The sequence below is a fragment of the Podarcis filfolensis genome, assembly GCF_964270895.1.
Source record: "Podarcis filfolensis genome assembly, chromosome: 5".
In the NCBI taxonomy this organism is placed as follows: Eukaryota; Metazoa; Chordata; class Lepidosauria; order Squamata; family Lacertidae; genus Podarcis; species Podarcis filfolensis.
The window spans coordinates 11,729,216-11,749,953 of record NC_139608.1 but is presented as its reverse complement, the minus strand read 5'-3'; the positions used below and the strand labels follow the sequence as shown (position 1 = coordinate 11,749,953).

Here is a 20,738-nt window from a genome sequence, read left to right as displayed (position 1 = left end):
GACAGGCTCTCACATGGCCTTACTGTCTTTTTTCTGTTGGGCTTTCAAATCTAAACCTGTTTGGTGTGCCCCATAATTTGATCTCGCCGAAATGGGATTACTGAATAAGCCAGATGCTGTCTTACCTTGTCCACGCCTGCGCTCAATATGAAGTTGCCCTTTTTGTTCCATTTTAATGCGAATATAGGACCTTTATGTTGCCCTAACGTGCTGGCGAGATTACCTGGACAATAAAGAGGGCATTTATTACAATTCTAAAAATGGGAAAACGAAAGATCAAAACAAATTATGCTATGCACAAGAGAAGAAAAAAGGACACTGGAACAAAATTACACAAAATTACAAAAGAAATAAAAAAGAAGACAACTGAAAAACCGTGTGCTCACCATCTTTAGTCCATATCCTTGCAAATCCATCGTATGACCCTGTTGCTAGAAGCGTACCTTCGCTCTGTGGGGCAAAAGAAGAAGAGGAGTTTGGATTTGATATCCCGCTTTATCACTAGCCTAAGGAGTCTCAAAGCGGCTAACAATCTCCTTTCCCCTCCTCCCCAACAAACACTCTGTGAGATGAGTGGGGCTGAGAGACTTCAGAGAAGTGTGACTAGCCCAAGGTCACCCAGCAGCTGCATTTGGAGGAGTGGGGAAGCGAACCCGGTTCACCAGATTACTACCAACAGGTTTTCTTAAAGCCTGTTCCAATACTATTCCAGGGTGAGTCTTTATTGCACTGATGGGGGTGGTGCGGTGCGGAATCCATTTAAGGTCTCTTCACCAAGATACCCCTCTTCCACTTTTTCCAGGTCTGGAGAACCTGACGCCCACCAGATATTGTTGAACTGCAATCCCATCATCCCTGACTGTTGGCCATGGGAGTTATGAGTTCCCTACCTCCCTGACCTACACCTTTGTTTTTTTCTTTGTTATGCTTCTCTGTTGCTGATCTGGGACTATTATAAAGCTCACTTGTAACTTTACTTGCTCTTTTGCATTTCCTGCCTTCCTGGCTTTAGTTTCTTTGCCCAGACAGCTGATTTAAGTGCGCTCAAGGGCTTGTGCATGCCTTCTGTGTACGCAATAAAACACTTCTGAAAGCCCACTGAGTCTTGAAAGTTCTCTTCTGCGCAGAACAGGGAGCGGATGTGCTTCCTGAATCCTTATGGGGTTGCAAAGTTCAGCCTTCCAGATTAATATCCCAGCTACGCCAAATGTTGACCTTTCAGCAGGTATGCGTTTTACTGGTTACCGTGGGCACTGGTGACATTAAAAGCAGCGACAAAAGGGACACGTTCAACTCACAATTCTAAGTGGAAAGTTCAGAAAAGAACTCCCTCATCCCCCCCTGTGGATGCCCACTGTAACTTGGAAGCTGAAAATATGGGTTTTGCAAAGTACGTTTGGAGCACCGGGGAGTTTCTGCTTACATTCCAATCTAGGGAAGTCACGTCTTTGTTGCTCGGTACATCTTGGCCCCCTTCTCGTATACAGTGCCGAAGGACCAGCTGTGTGGATCCACTGGTACTGTTTTCACTAAGGTTCCATATTCTTGCCGTTGAATCTCCCGATCTGCAAAAGAAACAGGAATCATGGGGTTCTTTGAGCCAATAATTTACCACCACCATGCAAGAGCAAAAGGTGTGGGTAACACTGTCTGGTCACAACCATTCCCAGAATTACAGGCTTTTTTGCTACAAACGTTCAAATAAGTCTTTCGCATTTCTCCTCTGTGTGCAGTAATGTTACACGGACCTCATTCCGCTGTTTTGAATGGGAATGCTTTTACGTTGCCCAAAATAACGCGCTTACCACTTTCGCCACTGCAAAGAGCCAAGAAGCTACGGCTAATTATGCCAAAACGAACACAAAAATCTCCACTTTTAAAACATGCCACTTTGTCGGCACCATTGTGCGATTCAAGCAGTCCTATTCCCCGGGTCTTCAGAGAAGAGCTGGACCGCTAATTAAAGTATCCACAGCTGGAGGATTCCAAACCACCTGTCGCAGTGTGCAAAATATATGGGGACAACCAGCAAATAAACTAGCAGTGTGCCACAAGCTGGCCTCCAATTTTTCAAAAGATTTATTCCCCTAAAAGCGAGCCTTCCATTTTTCTCCTTCATTCTCAAGGAGTCCCCCCCACTCAACACAATTGTTTCAGAATTTTGGTGGGTGTTAGGCTGAGCTTATATTTTATAACAGTGAGGTGGTTCTGGGTGTTAGACTTTCCTTTAAGCATTTATCCAGCATGCTTCTTGATATGAAAAAAACAACACCCATAGGATTTTGAAGAAGAGAAGAAGAGTTTGGATTTGATACCCCGCTTTATCACTACCCTAAGGAGTCTCAAAGCGGCTAACATTCTCCTTTCCCTTCCTCCCCCACAACAAACACTCTGTGAGGTAAGTGGGGCTGAGAGACTTCAAAGAAGTGTGACTGGCCCAAGGTCACCCAGCAGCTGCATGTGGAGGAGTGGAGACGCGAACCCAGTTCGCCAGATTACGAGTCCACCGCTCTTAACCACTACACCACACTGGCTCTGGAAGCTGTGGAAGTTGGCTACCAAGTGCCTCAGAACAGCATGCTTACTGATTTTGTTTTTAAGGTAAGTTCTTCCTCTCTCCCTCTCTTTGCCTTTTGTTTTCTTAAAAAAAGAACTTTCTGCACGGATAAGAAGTTAAAAACTAAAAAGACTCAACTTCTTTGTACAAAACAAACAGGTGCCAGATGTACGGTCGGCGGCCTTCCCGCCTTCTCGTGCTTAAAGAAAAGGCCGTGCAACCGGAGTAAAGAACTGCCTCTGTAAATGTCTTTAGGGGAAACATACCCAGAGGCCAGGAGGTCGCAAACAGGGTTCCACGCACAGATGAATACTTCTGATTCGTGGCCACGCAGCACCACTGCTTTGTTAGAAGGGATTTCGACGTCACCATCTACTTCCATCATATCTGTGTGATTATCTGCAGAACAGAGGACAACAACAAGGGGGGGGAGAGATGTGTTACTATGGACCCACTCCTTCCTTAAATCCTGGCTTTTGGCCTGCAGGACCACGGACAGCACACCTTGGTTGCTTGGTACATCTTTGCCCCGACCCCACCACCATCTTACATATAGTGCTGATGGACCAGAGGGCACTGTTTCGAGCAGCAGCAGTCAGCAGGGAAGGTGGCGGTGGCCCCCTAACCTCTCCCCTGCACCACTACTTAGAGAGCGGGCAGACTTGCTTCTCAGTTTGATCCTTTCTCATGGTATTGAATGTTTTGTGGTATTTTATGCATTGCTACTGGCCGATAATTTTAATTGATTGCAGTTTAGTAATTCTTTGATGTAATGGTTAAGTATGAGCTGTGTAACTAGTGTTTGCTGATAAATTTAACGCTATTCGAATGGATTATTTGACATTGCTTTATTTCATATGTTGCTTATTTTAAGGTTAGGTTTTTATTACGACTTCTTCACTGGATCAGATTATTAGGGGTGTGAGATCTCTGCAGTCTGCTTTGTTGTTTCTTCAGCTTACAAACCCATCTTGTGCATAGTAATATACGATTTAATAGTGAAATGAAATGAAATTTCAGCACAGTGAAAACGCACCGGCAAAACCAATCCGCCACTCATGCTGGTGCACTTGCACTGCACCAACCTCCCTGATGCCTCTTCCTTCCTGGTAAGCATAGCGACAACAGGGAAAAGGAAAATATTGCTGATCCATCCCACCAACCACTACGGGTTTTCAGCAGGTTTTCACACTCTAACCCTTGACTCTGAGCACATACTCTGTTGGGCTCTTCTCTGCTTCCCTAGATCACTGGGCCTTCTGGCACACCCTCCGACATCTGAGCATCAGAAGCAATGTGTCCATTCTATAGGTTGGTGCAACTGAACTGCATTCAATCCACCAAACAGGGTCCTGGGAATGGAGATCCAGAGTGGTGTAGTGGACACAATGCTGGACTTAGCAGTGATGGGGATTTCTACCTCCTATCTGGCCATGAAGGTCAGAGTAACCTTAGACCAGTCACAACCTCCCTGTTTAATTGACCTCAGAGGACTGTTTTGATTATACAAGTTAGGGGAACCATGTTGACGTATAAGGATGCAGAGAAAAAAAGGACAAGAAAGGGGTATTTATGTGCACTGGTTAATTCTGGGCATGTTTGTCCTGCACCTGCAACTAGTTGACCATGTGAGAGTGAGTCAGCAGGCATGTGAGAGTGACTCAGCACAACCTAAAGTATAAATACCCTTGTGTTTGAAGCAAGTTTGCTCTTGGCTCCTGCCCTGGGCCAGAGCCTAGTCTGTGTTGGAACACTGCAAGACCATATGCTGCTGGAAAGACCGTGTACTACAACTGTATGTAACTGCTAAGCTGTGGATCTGCTTCATATTGCCCATAAACGGACTGTGTGGTGTTTTTCTGTTTCATTGGAACACTCCGCTGGCGTGTTGAGTGGACACTCTGTGTATGCCCCAATAAAGCATGTATGCTATCTCAAGATCTTTGGAGGTTTTAGTAACAGTGAATAATAAGTGCCTTAAGAGCAAAGCCAAAGTATTTCTTGTGTGCATACAAATTATGTATTTGTCACCACATGCATTTTTAATCTTCATTGTTCCGTGTACTTTTATTACGCTAAAGAGGTGGTTTCTAGGGTGATGCAGGGCTGAGGGCAAGACAAGACCACCTTAACTCTGATTTAAACATACACTGTAATGGAAAGCTCTCCTACCCCCATACAGATCATTTTGCCATATTCAACTAACTCCACGGAGGTGTGTGGCAAACCAGTGGCTAATCATGACAAGGTACAGTAAGTTTCTTTATTTACTTTGGCATGGAATTCACATTGGCCTGTCGGTTTAAACAAGCAAAAGTCAACAGTTTTGAGTCTAAGCTGGTGGCGACGTTTTTCTAGTCCTTTTCAAAAGGATACTGAAACTCCAAAAGGTGAAATCAGATTAAGCCAAGGGAGCCAAGGCCAGAAAGTTATGGTTAGCAAATGCAATCCACTTCCTATTTTGGAGATCTATGCATAACCTTTGCAAGTCTGGTGACTAATTTAAGAGTGACCTGTCTGCAAAAAGCACACATGCAAGACAGAGGGTAGAGGGGCAGCTTTTCCCCCAAGTCATCTCAGCATCCCTCGCACTGGGTACAGAAGCTACATAAATCCTTCTTTCTGCAAAGGCAGACAGAGAGCAGGTATCATTTGCGTTTGCAGCCAGTAGGGGTGGCTGGTAAATCACATTATCTTTAGACCAGTAGTCTGGATTTCTAGCATAAGCGGCAACTCACAGTTAACAAGCAAAAAAAGAAGGGCGGGAAAGCACCAACAATCACCCTGGCTTCTAAATCCAAACATGGAAAGGAATGGAGACATTAGTTTTAAAGAGAACGTGCATTTCTGCAGGTTTACCAATGCAAATAATAGCCAAGTGTTGGAGGCATACTTTAGGGGAGAGCTTGGGCTCACAGTTAACCTTCCACTGCCAGCAGAGGCCAGCTTGCTGCTGGGACCCTTGCAAACAACGCTGGTCTGATCCTGCAAGGCGCTCTTGTGTGTGTTTTTAAAGCAAGAGCGAACTCAGGATCAGTCAACAGTTTTGCTTCAACTGTTGAGAACCAAGCATGTGGTTTTGCTTTGCAGGTTTAAAATAAATCAGTAGACTGTGGGCACAGTAGTAAATAAGAAGCAGGCCACACAAGGTGGGACTCTGCTAAGCCTGAATTTAGGATTTTGACTGTGTTTCGTGAAGAATGTGCTTTGTGCCTGGGACCTTCAATGGAGGCACACTTGCCCAGATGCGATTCTGCCGGCTGAAAAATGTTCCGCAATCGTAGGAATTGCAACAGTAACTTCACTCTTCTGATGCTGCATTTTGTGATTGGTATAATTCACATGCCTGTCTGAGAAGACTGTGGGAACGGAAGACAGCCTTATCTCTCTTCCGCTGTAAGTACTTTGTAATGTACTTTTGCTTTTACAGTAGTACCTCGGGTTACATACGCTTCAGGTTACAGACTCCGCTAACCCAGAAATAGTACCTCGGGTTAAGAACTTTGCTTCAGGATGAGAACAGAAATTGTGCGGCGGCAGCGCAGTGGCAGCAGGAGGCCCCATTAGCTAAAGTGGTGCTTCAGGTTAAGAACAGTTTCAGGTTAAGAACGGACCTCCGGAACGAATTAAGTACGTAACCAGAGTACCACTGTACTTTGTTCTGTTTGTTCTCTCGGAGCAGAAGAGAACGGTCACCATTATGCTGTAATCTGTACATAGTGTGTAAATAAATAGTATATTAGACTACTATGTTTCACGCTTCTTGCTGTGTTATGCTAGATGATTAGTGTGCATAAATCAAGGTGGTTTATGTTGCTGAGCGCACTGGATGAGAGGGGAGATGCCTTTTCTAGTGTTGCGCATACTGGAGGACGATCGGAGTTCTAGCAGGCACCCATGGGCGTTTTCCAACAAACTGCAACAGCTGGGAAACGTTGCAGATAAAAAAGCGTGCATGAGCTGGGAACATGGTGCTTTGAGCAACACTTTCCAACCCCCCCAAGCTCCCCCTTTCAAATGTTTACAAACATTTGGTGCAGCCGTGTCCCGATCACCCAGCCAAATTTGTTCGCTCAAATAACGGGAAGCAGCAGCATATGGAGATGTTGCATGCAGACGGCTCTGCGTGAAATTCGGAACTTGACGGCAAGAGCACAGCCACCTAATCCTTCTTGCATGCCGGCTTACTTACTTGCTAGAGTGTGGGCTCCATTTTCCTCGCCATTCGCAGTGTTTTCGCCATTCTTTGCAGACCCCTGCTGGTTTGTCGGAGCCGCCGCCGCAGCGGCCGCCGCCTGTTGCTGGGCGAGTTTGTCCCTGTAGGCCTGCTGTCTCGTCTGCACCACATCGGGCATCACGGCGTCTATCAGCGAGAGAGACTCTATCGGCCTACCATCGAACAAAGTACCATCCTGATTTGGAGGTTGAGGATAAGAGAGAGAGAGAGAGAGAGAGAGAGAGAGAGAGAGAGTGAGTGAGTTAGAGTTTAAATGACAGGTTGAATTTTGCAACAATAATCTCAGGGCAGGAGCATAAACAAACCTGTCCTGACGATGATGAATTTTGACCACTGCACAGAGTACTTTGCAATATGTTTTTAAAGCAAGAGCGAACTCAGGATCAGTGTTTTTTTTTTTAAAAAAAAAAAACTCTGGGGGCCCTCTAAAAAGGCTTCGCGGGGCGAGGACAGAATGGGTATGCGGGCCCAATTGTCCTGTGAAGCTACTGAATAGTATCTGTCTGTAAACAAATGAAGATGCCTTGCAAAAAGAGGCAGTCCATTGCTCTGCCTCCAACGTCTTAGGGGAGACCCCGCCCTTGACCTTGGGGTTGCCCAATAGCAGAGTTGGCGGCAAAAGCACCCCTGGGCTACTTTCATTTCACCCAGGCTGCCCCCTAAAGTTGATGCGCACTGCCATTCAGATGGTGTGCATGGATCGCATCTTGTAATTGACTATGCGGGGTGACTATGCCCCCACCCCCAATATTTTATTCAAGTTGGCACTCTTTGGTTGTTGGCACCCGTCTGTCTCAAGAGATCATGGAGTGCACCTCTGGGGATGAAGCCAAACTACTCTGTTAGCGGAAACCTGGGGCGCAAGCAGGGGCAGCGTGTATGGAGGTCCTGGGCTGCCCGGACGACAAGACCCCAATCGTGGCCTCGTGGCCCAAAGGAAAGCGGAGCGATACGTCTGGCACCAGCTGGGCTGCAGAAGTTGCTGGACGGATACGTACATAGCATCAGTCAACTGTCTTAGGACCTGGATCTGTGCAGGGTTTACTCTTTAGCTTTTTCTTCTCAAGGCGGATATCTTCTCCTAGATGAGCTACCTTTCCAGGTTGACGAGCCCCCTATACAGTGGTACCTCGGGTTACATACGCTTCAGGTTACATACGCTTCAGGTTACACACTCCACTAACCCAGAAATATTACCTCAGGTTGAGAACTTTGCTTCAGGATAAGAACAGAAATCGGGCTCCGGCGGCGCGGCAGCAGCAGGAGACCCCATTAGCTAAAGTGGTGCTTCAGGTTAAGAACAGTTTCAGGTTAAGTACGGACCTCCGGAACAAATTAAGTACTTAACCCGAGGTACCAGTGTATACAAACAATAATATGAGCCCATGCCCAGTGGATGGCCCTGGAATTCCAGGTCTTAGGGGAAAAGAAACTATTCCGACCACAAGACTGGAGAGCTTTTTCAGGCAGATTCCCTATCATTGGGAATCGGGTTGTCACGTCAGTCAGATTTCCAGCCTAGTGCTGCTGTTAGTGAACACTGGGTTGGTGCATTTGCACCCACTATTTGATCGTGGATGAGGGGGGCTAACTTGTTCTGAGAACTGGGTGGAAGGACTGGGAAGGCCAGAACTGGCCCAGCTCAATCTGCCTGGCTTCTCAGCACAGGAGACTGATGTATTTTCATAAAAAGTATCAGGACATATGTTTAAGGGCAATATAATAACGTATACATTTGCTTTTGTTAAGTACTGCTGGAAGGCAGTTTGGGGACACACCAAACTGAACATGAAAGTATTTCCTCAAAAACTGCCTCCATAGACATGTCCTTTGGCTTGTTTCTAGAAGCTGGGAGGACGGGGCAACTCCTTGTGACGGGCTGCTTCCCTCATTTATTCTTCGTTCTTCCCCTGGACTCGTGTCCTTCCCAGAGATTTCTTTTCACCGTGAGAGTGGTGAATGCTCTCTCTGTTCTCCAATTCAAAAGGAAAGGAGAGGGATATCAAAGGAAGACGGAAATGGCCGCTGGCCCTCAACTGAAGTGTTGAAAAGGCTCTCCTTGTGCAAGGCCAAGGGACCACCTGAGTTACTAGGCAGAAATAAGGGGCTCTGGTAAAAGCACCTGCTTGGTAAGGAGGGGGAAATGGCTGACGTGCACAACTTCAAGGTCTCAAAAGTAAAAACTTTCGCATCTTGAAGGAGGGAGAGGAGAGGAAATAATCTGAGTTAAAAAAAGTTTTATTTTTGTATGGAAGGGTTAGTGAGGAGAACGGTGAGGTGCGTCACTTTCCATTAGACTAGGAAAGCCAAGGACAAGGACGCTAAGCTATTTTTGCAGAGGTGGGTGTGGCCAGAGACAAAAGAGGGTGGAGCCAGAGCAGTGGACATGATTCTTACCTCTGCGCAGTGGTCTGCATTCCAGCCACACACAAAAACAGAGTTTCTACGCCCCTCCACCCAACCCGCCGCCTCTCCATCATCTTTCCAGGCAAGCATGAGACATTAAGGGCAAATTCCAGCCACGCAAAAGCCCTTAGGGAGGGTGTGGGACAGGGCTGATGGGGGCTGTGGCCTGGGGAGTGTCTCTAGGGCTGCCTTCAGCCCCCAGGCCTGAGGTTCTCCACACCTGTCTGTGGGATAATGCAGTGTGTTTGTGTGTGTATCTCCAAAACAGAAACATCTTTGCAAAAGACTGGGCAAGATCACTAGGCTAAATGAGAGCGAACCAAAACCACAGTGTCCTTAAAAAAAAACAGCAAAATCAACTGGGTTCCCTCCCCAATTTGATCCACTGCCTTATTGGCGTTATTTGAATGACCACAGCTGGTGGCGCTTGTGGATGACCTCCTAAATGAAGAGACATCAACGCTTTGGCCATGTGTGCACTGCAACAGGTAGTTCTGAGCTTTTGGCAACTGCATGCCATGCTTTTGCAGGTGAGGGTGCTTCTGTCTGCATGCTCTCTGGATTCCTTAGGCTTGCCCAGAATCTGGTCACATGCGACCTGTTCACGTGAACATTGCAAGGAGCTTTAATATCTGATCTCTGAAGGACCAGCAGTCTGATAAAAGAACACACGAACACACACCCACAAGCAACATGGCAATGAATGACTGCCCTGATTGAGGCTTCCATAGAACTTCGTATTATTCCAACCTTCTTCGACAAGAAAAGGTCTGGTGAGCAGAACCTACAGAGGATCTAGTGTGACAGCAAACCATCTAAGCAGGACAGTCGAAGAGAGAGCAACCCACTTCCCCAGGGTAATGAAAACCCTCTGCAGATATATGAAAGCACTTGTCACTGTCTATAGCCAACAAGAGAATTGCCTTACCTCATTAATACTGACTTCCGCCTCTACATACTGCAAGCCTTTCTGGATGATGGAAATCAAAGCAGCAGGTGGTACCAGGGCACCGTTGATGTTAGACTGGCTGATATGGCTCTCGATACCAAAGGTAAATGCTGAATGAGAGAACCCTAAAGACAAGGGGGAGGTTATAAGGATGTGCTCATACACACAAGAAGCCTTAGGCCAGTGATGGCCAAACTCTACCCTCCAGCTGTTTCGGGACTACAACTCCCATCATCCCTAGCTAACAGGACCAGTGGTCAGGGATGATGGGAATTGTAGTCCAAAAACGGCTGGAGGGCCAAGTTTAGCCATCACTGTCTTAGGTTGTCAGGCTGCGGCCAGCAGGTCAGGCCTGGAGTGTCACACACTGCAAAAAAGGACACAAATCAACTTTTCCTGAATGGTAGGATTCATTATCAAGGTTTATCTACCAAAGACCACAGCAGAGAATCTTACCTAGTCATGCTAGTTATGCTGCTTTGCTGTTACCCAGTGAATCCATTATTTCCTTTATAAACCTTGGTCAAGTCTATCAACCCCCAAAGCTCTGGTGAGGCACTGAAATTCATTTGTTTATTTTTCTTTCTCTCACCACCACCCCGGGCCGCATTTCCATTTATTCCTAAATTGCATAGGACAAGGGAGGATATATGCCTACAGAAGGGAGGATTAACTTCACGACAAAGCATTTTAATTGCATGAGCACACCAGCACCAGGCGTGCGTTTCTTCTGCGTGCCGTTTCAAGGGCAGCATAATTATCGTTTTGCAAATAGGAAAATTAGGATTACTGGATGCTAACAGTGTTATTTATTTGCTTGCCCTGAAAAGGTAAATCCATTGTGAGGAAGTGATTCATCTTAAGCTGTCACGGTTTTCCACTCGTAGGTAATTAGAACCTCAGAAAGCTCCCCTTTTGGGACGTTATAAACAGTTGCTTTATAGCCATTGGGATCCAAAATTTTGCACAGATACCGGAGAACAGAGAGAGAGTGATTTCACAGGTATTGCAGCAGTAACGATAACAAGATAAAGACCCAGGAGGCAGAATGGGGCTACGCAAATTAAAGGGCGGGGCTATGCAAATAGGAAAAGTGTTCCCCCAGGCAGCAAGTTTACTCTGTTGAGGGGAAGGGGGAGAAAAAAATACAATTTGCTAGGCCAAAACCTGCTTTCCATCTTGGACCAGCGTTTGGAATTGCCAGGCACATTTTCCACCTGGCTATCGGCCACTAGCAACCGAGTGAAGACGCCTGGGTGCCAAGATGGAGCCTGGGGGAGGGGGATGCTTGGATCTTGCCTGTTTTCACACACTAACAACACATCCTGTAGATTTCTATCCATTGTATTTTATCTGCACAAGATCTACAGATGAAGGGCAGTACACAAATTGTAATCATCTTCTTCATCACCATCTGAACAAATTTCAGGAGCCACAAAGTCGTTCTGGAAACTACAACTTTCGAGCCATCTTGGCCTCCAAATGGCAACTAGACATTCCATTTTGCTAGGTGTTATCGGTTTTGATATTGGTCCGATCAGATAGTTAATACGAGTGCTGAGGCTCACCTGCCCTGCTTTGGATGTTCATGTGAGGCTATAAGAACAATCAGATCTGGGCTATATGCAAACAATGATTTCCCTGCACAAAAATCTGGTTCATTGGTCATACGATCTGGATTTTGTGTGTGAAGGCTAAATTTGAATGTTACGGCTTTGCACAGGCTGCCAGCCCTGTCTGGCCCATTGGCTGTTTCAAAGCTATAGACGCTCCAGACGACGCCAGGGCAGCCACTCAGTGGCCTTCTTTTCATAGGGGTTCAAGACTGTTCCCCCTCCCCCTTACCTGCCCTGCCATGGGTGGCTTTCGATAAAAGTCCTTCGGTTTGATGATAATAATAATGATAATAATAAATTTATTATTTATACCCCGCCCATCTGGCTGGGTTTCCCCAGCCACTCTGGGCGGCTTCCAACAAAACACTAAAATACAATAACCTATTAAACATTACAAGCTTCCCTAAACAGGGCTGCCTTCAGATGTCTTCTAAAAGTTTGGTAGTTATTTTTCTCTTTGACATCTGGTGGGAGGGCATTCTACAGGGCGGAGGCCACTACTGAGAAGGTCCTCTGCCTGGTTCCCTGTAACTTGGCTTCTGGCAGTGAGGGAACTGCCACAAGGCCCTCGGAGTTGGACCTCAGTGTCTGGGCAGAACGATGGAGGTGGAGACGCTCCTTCAGGAATACTGGACTGAGGCCGTTTAAGGCTTTAAAGGTCAGCACCAACACTTTGAATTGTGCTCAGAAACGTACTGGGACTAATGTAGATCTTTCAAGACCGGTGTTATATGGTCCAGGCAGCAGCTCCAAGTCACCAGTATAGCTCCCGCATTCTGGATTAGTTGTAGTTTCTGGGTCACCTTCAAAGGTGGCCCCACATAGAGCGTATTGCAGTAGTTCAAGCGAGAGATAACTAGAGCATGCACCACTCTGGCAAGACAGTCTGCGGGCAGGGAGGGTCTCAGCCTGCGTACCAGGTGGAGCTGATAAACAGCTGCCCTGGACACCGAATTGACCTGCGCCTCCATGGACAGCTGTGAGTCCAGAATGACTCCTGGGCTGCACACCTTGGATTATTAAAGTGGATAAGAGAGAAGTTTTCCTCCTGCTCTCCTTTCAATGTGTTCCGATGAAGCCAAACACTGGGAGATTCTGCACAGGCAAAATGGAAAAAATAAAATTGTGCACAGAGAATGAAATTCGTGGAGGACAGGACTGCCCTTGGTTAGTGGTCACTGCGGTTATGTTCTACTCCATTGCTGGAAGCAGTATGACTCTACACATCAGTTGCTGATGTCCAGTTTTCAAGCTTCCCGTAAGCATCTGGTTGGCCACTGCAAGAACAGGACTGAGGACCAGATGGGCTTCTGGGTCCAGCAGGCTCTTCTTTCGCTCCAAGAGATGTTGTTGCTGCAACTTTTCATAGAATTGTAGAGCTGCAAGGGACCATTAGCATCATCTAGTCCACCCCCGCCCCCCGCAATGCTGGAATATTTTACACAACGTGGGGCTTGAACGCACCAACCCTCATGCTCTACTGGTTGAGCTGCCCCAGAGCTTTCGTTTCGTTTGTTGCTGTTGTTTTACAGTTACGGGTTGAAACACTTTGAACAATTGGGAAAAAGCAATTTATATGTATTTTAATGAATAAAATTTGGGAGGGAATAAACAAAAGAACCCAGAAAAGACAGTGAGCTGGGGTTCAGGAGTATGAGCATGAGTGTGGGGAAACCCGACATCATCAAGCTAGTTCTGTTAGGTCCAATGGTCTGTCCCACCAAGAACTTCCTAAAAAAAATCAATGTGGAAAATGTAAATTTCCTTGCACATTTTCATATGTAGGTGCTACAAAACGCCAGCATTCTGAAGCTCAGAACTTCCAAAATTCCAAAATTTGGTGCACGTGAGTACCATGGACATATCTAGGTCAGTCCCCCAAGTAAGACAATGGGCAGACAAGCCTATAGCATTTGTATGTGAAACTTATCATTTCACTTTGAATTTGTGTACCGCCTTTGTTTATTATTCTACACAAGGAGGTTTACAAAATATACAAGAAAAGAAAAACACCTTACAATAATCTGATCCCAACACAAAAAGCCACAATAAAATGTAACTTTTAAATGGATTAAAGGTAAAGGTAAAGGGACCCCTGACCATTAGGTCCAGTTGTGACCGACTCTGGGGTTGCAGCACTCATCTCGCTTTACTGGCCGAGGGAGCCGGCATACAGTTTCCGGGTCATGTGACCAGCATGACTAAGCCGCTTCTGACGAACCAGAGGAGCGCACGGAAACGCTGTTTACCTTCCCGCTGGAGTGGCACCTATTTATCTACTTGCACTTTGACGTGCTTTCGAACTGCTAGGTTGGCAGGAGCAGGGACCGAGCAACGGAAGCTCACCCCATCGCAGGGATTCAAACCACCGACCTTCTGATCGGCAAGTCCTAGGCTCTGTGATTTAACCCACAGCGCCACCCGTGTCCCGCTTAAAATGGATTGACTTATATCAAATAAAATAATATTCAATGATCTAATAGAATGGAACAGTACATGATAAAATTAACTCTCAAAACAGCAGCAAATAATAATTAAACAGAATTCCGCTCTTAACAATTACAATAATTATCGTCAATGCAGCGAGCATCAATTTTACGGATCATGGTTGTTTTTGTTTTTAAAAAATCTGGGCCTGAAAGGAACGACTTGTTAAGGCTCATCAAAAAGACAACTTTCTCAAAATTAAACAAGACTACAAGGGAGCAAGGCAGGACAGTGTAAAGGAGAGAAGGGGTGCAGATTGTCTGCCAAAGGTACACTGCTTTCAGTTGCCTTGGCACGCTCTGAGTAACTAAAACAGGTATTATAAGCAGGACCTAAACATTACTAAAGGTTCTGTGGGTAGCTAGGCTTTAAAAATCGCACACCACTGAGTTCAGCTGCCAGGCGCCGGCTTTCTGCCATCCCTGGAAATAATGTGTGTATTCATCTCATTCCTGGACGCCGCACTCGCTAGCACTAATGAGCCACTGTTGAGCTGGCACTGCTGTGATTTATCATGGAGACACCCCACGCAGGATTTTCATGGTTGCAGAGCCAGGGTCGCAGCTCTCTGAAAAAACCGCTTCCCTTTCCAAACACTTCCCCCGTGAAGGCAACCCTCTCTTGAAGGCGGTCCAATCAGACGAGGAGGGCTTTGGAGCGAGCTTTTTTTGGGAACTTAATTTACTCCCGCTTTGGGCTAACGTGCAAACAATAGAGGGAATGAATACATTTTCCAGTTTGGGCTGAATTAAGCAGAATGCTACCGCTACTGCAGGAAAAACTGAAGAGTGGGATTTTTCGAAGATAAACATTGCATCCCACTGAGCAATTCATCCACACGAAGTGAGAGCTTAGAAGTCACCAGAGTCTCTGTTAGGACTCTGAGGGGCTGGTACCTCAAGTTGGACCAGGAGATGTGATCTCCAGCTCACAGCCTGTGGGGACAGCGTCTCGAGCTGAAAACCCCAGTACAAGTAGCAACCATTTTAGGTGTGTTCAACGGACGTGCGATCACCAACATGCAGGTCCTTTTGGATCCGGAAAAGAGTGGGACAGACATGAACCTGCCTGTCCATTAAGACCTTCCTTGGAGGCCTCGGCCCAGTATACCTGAAAGAGCATCCCCATCCCCATCGTTCTGCCCGGACACTGAGGTCCAGCTCCAAGGGCCTTCTGGTGGTTCCCTCACTGCAAGAAGTGCGGTTACAGAGAACCAGGCAGAGGGCCTTCTTGGTGGTGGCACCCACCCTGTGGACCACCCTCCCATCAGATGTCAGGGAAATAAACAACTATCTGACTTTTAGAAGACATCTGAAGGCAACCCTGTTTAGGGAAGTTTTTAATGTTTGATGTTTTATCATGTTTTTAATATTCTGTTGGAAGCCACCCAGAGTGGCTGAGGAAACCCAGCCAGATGGGCGGAGTATAAGTAATAAATTATTACTATTACTATTCCCTTGTTCTGCTGCTACTGAAGGAGAAACTCAGGAGTCAGCCCATTACTCCATCTGGCTCAGTTTTGTCTACACTGACTAGAAGCAGCTCTCCAGGGCTTCAGGCAGCGGTCTCTCTCAGCCCTACCAGCAGTTTTCAGGAATTAAACCTGGGACTTTCTGTAGGCAAAGCAAATGAGAGGTGTGTGGGTTACCAGAAACAGGACATCCTCTGTGGTGGCCCCTTGCCTCTCTCCGCAAAGAGGATACCCTGGCAGCAAATCTGTTGTCCTTTGATTGCCAGGAGGGGGGAAATGGGTGGGTGGGGGGTTGCCTCGTGGCCTTTTGGATTTCTTTTGTTTTAATTTGGATTAACTACAGGTCACTTCCAATAATAGTAATAAAAATACTTTTATTATTTATACCCCACCCATTTGGCTGGCCTGCCCCAGCCACTCTGGGTGGATTCCAACACATATAAAAACGTAATACAGTAGAATGAAGAGCCTTGAACCACTAGGAATCTATGTAACTGCGGCAAAACCCACAGAATTATTATCACGCTTACATACCACTCTCACGCCAGAAATGAGCTGGGTCGACCACATCTCAGTTTAAAAAGAAAATAAAAATTAAAAGGGAATGTTCTACTCTGATTTTGCTGATTTTGATGTGGAGATGGTTCCGACAACATGTGAGCCATGCTAGCGATATCTCAGCAATTCTAAAAGGTAAAGGTAAAGGGACCCCTGACCATTAGGTCCAGTCGTGACCAACTCTGGGGTTGCGCGCTCATCTCGCTCTATAGGCCGAGGGAGCCGGTGTTTGTCCATAGACAGCTTCTGGGTCATGTGGCCAGCATGACTAAGCCACTTCTGGTGAACCAGAGCAGCGCACGGAAACGCTGTTTACCTTCCCGCCGGAGCGGTCCCTATTTATCTACTTTTACTTTGACGTGCTTTCGAACTGCTAGGTTGGCAGGAGCTGGGGCCGAGAAACGGGAGCTCATCCTGTCACGGGGTTTCGAACCGCCGACCTTCTGATCGGCAAGTTCTAGGCTCTTTGGTTTAACCCACAGCACCACCTGCGTCCCCTAGCAATGCTAAAAGTGGCCGAATAAACTTCCCAACCGCTTGTTTTAAGACTGAAGTCCCCACTGAAGCTCTAGGTCTCTCCATTAAAAGTGCTCAGTTTGTCTGATTCACATTAGTCTAGTCAATCTATAGTTTAACCTCAAACGTTTTTTGCAAAAATAGCAGACAATTCACCAAAATGCTCAGGAAGGTGAGCTCTTATCAGGTACAAAGAACCCCTTCCCCAAGGAGTATTCCCCATACCCCACCTTTTATAGTGTTCCATGTGGTTTTTCATTATTTTCTATAATAAAACTCAGTATCTTCTGAATCCAACACCGTGTGAAAGAGTACACAGAAAGTTTTAATTTTACATACAACATGCAATTCAAGATGCACACTGGGCCAAAATAAGTTGAAGTTTTGTTTGAAAATTGGAAAAGAATCAACACCTGAGCATGCATATTTTTCCACACTTTTTTTTTAGATAAGTCTTAACAAAACTTCCAGTGCATGCTTTTTTAAAAGTCTATTTTGATGTATAAAACATGATCCTAGTCAGAAAGAACTGGCGTTCTGTGTGCTACAATCCAGGTGAGCAATCTCCTTTCTGTGTAGCTTTATCCCATATTACTCCTCTCCCGGTAATATACTTCCATAAGAAAAACCATCCGTGACGACAATTTCCACTTGGGGTACCATATGCTGCTTTTGCATTAAAGCTGAGAACATTTTTTGAGCCAGACTAGGCAGAATTGACAGGTTACAGAATCCAGCTTTTCAGAGTACAAAATTCATCCCGCAGACAAAAAACAATTAGCAAACTCCATAACCGAAAAATTGGAGGTAAAAAAATAACAATCAAGAACGCCTTTGAAAACAAATACACCTTCACTCCTGGCAGAATGAAGTTGGCGAAGGTACCAGGCAGGACTCTTTGGGAAGCTTATTCCAAAGAGCAGGGGCTACCACCAAAAAGGCCTCTGCCCCGGAAATTATTTCTCTTGAAACTGGTCAATGCATCTCACAGCTGCTTTGGAATAATAATCTTCTTGAGCATTTTGTATTAAGCCAATGTACTAAATTCCGAGGGGTAGTCAAAAACTCACTGAAAAGCACTGGTGCTTTTCAACAAGTACAGTGGTACCTTGGTATGCATACGTCTTGGTTTGCATACATTTTGGATTACAAACATGTCAAACCCGGAAGTGCATGTCCCGGTTTGCAATCTTTTTTGGGATTACAACCCATTTTTTGGATTACAAACAATTTTTTTTTTGAAGGCTCCATTGGCGAAAGCGCGCCTTGGGTTACAACCTGTTGTGGTTTACAAATGGGCCTCCAGAACGGATTATGGTTGTAAACCAAGGTACCACTGTACACAAAGCAGGGAGAAAAGAAAAACTGGAAGTTCAGCTCTAGGAGGAACAATAATTAGCATCCATATAGCAGTTCAGATTAGCAAAAAATGCTTTACCTATAGATATTTATTATATATTTAAAGCATCCTTCAACTCAAAGGGTTGCCTGCAACATCTAAAATGAAATGCAATGTTTCACCATAAAACATTAAAAGTATTAAAACGTATCCCAAAACCATCGCTAGACATATATCAGCAAGTCATTCAACAGGAAACACAACACCTCCGTTGCCTAGAGCAGTGTTTCCCAAACTTGGGTCACCAGGTGCTTTCGAACTACAATTCCCATCATCCCTAGCTGGCAGGACCAGTGATCAGGGGTGATGGGAACTGTAGTCCCCAAAAAAGCTGGAGATCCAGGTTTGAGAAGCACTGGCCTGGAGGAACAAAAAATGTCTCCAGCTGACATTTGTATCTCCCCCAAGAGTTAATTCTACAACCAGGGTGTCACTGCAGAGAAGGCTCTGCTCTACACCCTTGCCAAATAAATAGCCGTCGTCGACAAGACCACCGGCAGAGCTTCCCTTGCAGATCTTAAGGCATAAGTTGGCAAAAATTGGGATAATATGGACTTGTAATAATCCTGTTATGTTAAAGTAGGCCATTGTCATCCTTCCCATGCCAGAAATTTGAAAGCAGATGCGAGTTTGGGTAAGACATACTCTAGTCTTTCAGCCACTATGCATACAGATCCTGAAGGATGTCTGAATATTTGTTAAATGCTGCCCCCAAAACGGATCCCTCAAAGAATTATTAGCCAAATACTCACCGGACTCTTGCAAGTATCTATATACGAGGAAGTTAACCTCATCACTGCTTATACTCATCTTTATGCCCGCTTAAACCATGAGGTCACAACGAAGGATATAACCCTGGACAAAGCAAAACACAGCAGGTTAAGAATCTGAAGGTGAACATTACTCCTCTTTGTCTCTAAAAAACATATACATAAATAATAACTTAATGGCACATTAACTTGCCCTTTTACAGGCGCCACACAATGTTCATTCTGCCTTTCCAAGAAGTCCCTCCTTTAGTGTGGCAGCACCTGTACTGTAGAACTCCCTGCCTCTTGAAATTAGGCAGCCACCTATTCTTTTAGACACCAGCTGAAAATGTTTCCCTCCCAGGAAGCCTATCCAGACACATGGATTAGTTATATTTCCTTCAAATGTTATATTGATTTATCCCTTTGTTTTTAATGATGATTTTATGCGTTTTTAAAATGCGCCTGCGGACTTCAGTCATCTTTATATATATCATTATCGACTTGTACAGCGCTTGGAGAATTTTTTGTCCGAACAAGCGGTTTATAAAGGTTCTAAATAAAGAAATAAATGCAGAGCCTGCCATTGCAAAAGCGACTTAAAGGTGTAACTGTAACCAATGTCTTCTGGGTAAGGCAAGGCAGCAGATGGGGAAAAGCCAGGGCAGCATCTATACATGGAAAAATTATGCCATCTACGCTCCCCGTCTGATTCCTCTATCCAGATACTACAAGTATAAATGTTCGAGGTAAGGCCCATGGGCACGGGTGGCACTGTGGTCTAAACCACAGAGCATAGGGCTTGCCGATCAGAAGGTCGGCGGTTCGAATCCCCACAACGGGGTGAGCTCCCGTTGCTCGGTCCCTGCTCCTGCCAACCTAGCAATTCGAAAGCACACCAGTGCAAGTAGATAAATAGGTACCGCTCCGGCGGGAAGGTAAATGGCGTTTCCGTGCGCTGGTCTGGTTCGCCAGAAGTGGCTTAGTCATGCTGGCCACATGACCCAGAAGCTGTCTGTGGACAAACGCCGGCTCCCTTGGCCTATAGAGCGAGATGAGCGCCGCAACCCTAGAGTCGTCCGAGACTGGACCTAATGGTCAGGGGTACCTTTACCTTTACCTAAGGCCCATGGAAGCAGTTTCTACACCACACGGGTAAAGGACAATATTTGGGGAGCATCAAGGATATTTTCACTTGCACTGCACATTACTAGAATTTGAGTGATTTGCCACTCAGGCTGTTGTCACAATATTTTTTTAAAATGGCATTATCGTTCACCTGTATATATTGCAACGGTTGGATCAAAATGTTCTCTTCCAATACCGATCAAGGAAAACAGGGGAGAATAATAATAATAATAATAAAAACCTGGCAGGCATCCAAGCTGACGAGAGGTTTCCTATCCAATGGACAAAAGGTGGCAGTGTAACATAAAAAATGAAAATAATTAATGGTGAATGGAGGATTTAAAAAAAGGGAAGGCTGTGAAATGAATGGGCAATTTTCCCAAGGAGGACATCACAGTGCAAACTGCTTATACCTGCCTAATCTATGTGTGCAGATTTAGAATGTTTCAGTGGGCTTCCAAAATAAATATTTCACCTTCTCTCCAAGGTGATCCTTTTGTCTTTTAAATAAGGGAAGCGATAAGTTTAGATATAAACCCAACCGCTTAGCACAAGGTCCTCTCCCCAGCACACCCTCCAGCCTGCGGTGCAACTTTAGAGAGATGTTTTTCTCTACGCTGTTGCAAGCGGCTGGGACTCCGGTCTTCCCAAAGAACAAGAGAAGC

General features: G+C 45.7%; 1 protein-coding gene across 4 annotated transcripts in view; it reads right to left on the bottom strand.

Annotated features, from left to right (window-relative positions):
* Positions 1 to 20,738, bottom strand: part of TBL1XR1 (TBL1X/Y related 1) — a 176,887-nt gene that overhangs the window by 18,338 nt on the left and 137,811 nt on the right. For 3 of the 4 annotated variants that reach the window (XM_083613366.1, XM_083613368.1, XM_083613367.1), the window contains exons 3-9: positions 18,949 to 19,051; positions 10,129 to 10,274; positions 6,750 to 6,969; positions 2,824 to 2,956; positions 1,424 to 1,565; positions 387 to 450; positions 126 to 223 (exon numbers count right to left, since the gene is read on the bottom strand). In XM_083613366.1, the coding sequence (XP_083469492.1) occupies positions 126 to 223; positions 387 to 450; positions 1,424 to 1,565; positions 2,824 to 2,956; positions 6,750 to 6,969; positions 10,129 to 10,274; positions 18,949 to 19,006 (861 nt within the window). In that variant the 5' untranslated portion in view covers positions 19,007 to 19,051. The remainder of the gene's footprint in view (positions 1 to 125; positions 224 to 386; positions 451 to 1,423; positions 1,566 to 2,823; positions 2,957 to 6,749; positions 6,970 to 10,128; positions 10,275 to 18,948; positions 19,052 to 20,738) is intronic. The other variant, XM_083613369.1, reaches the window with a different exon arrangement.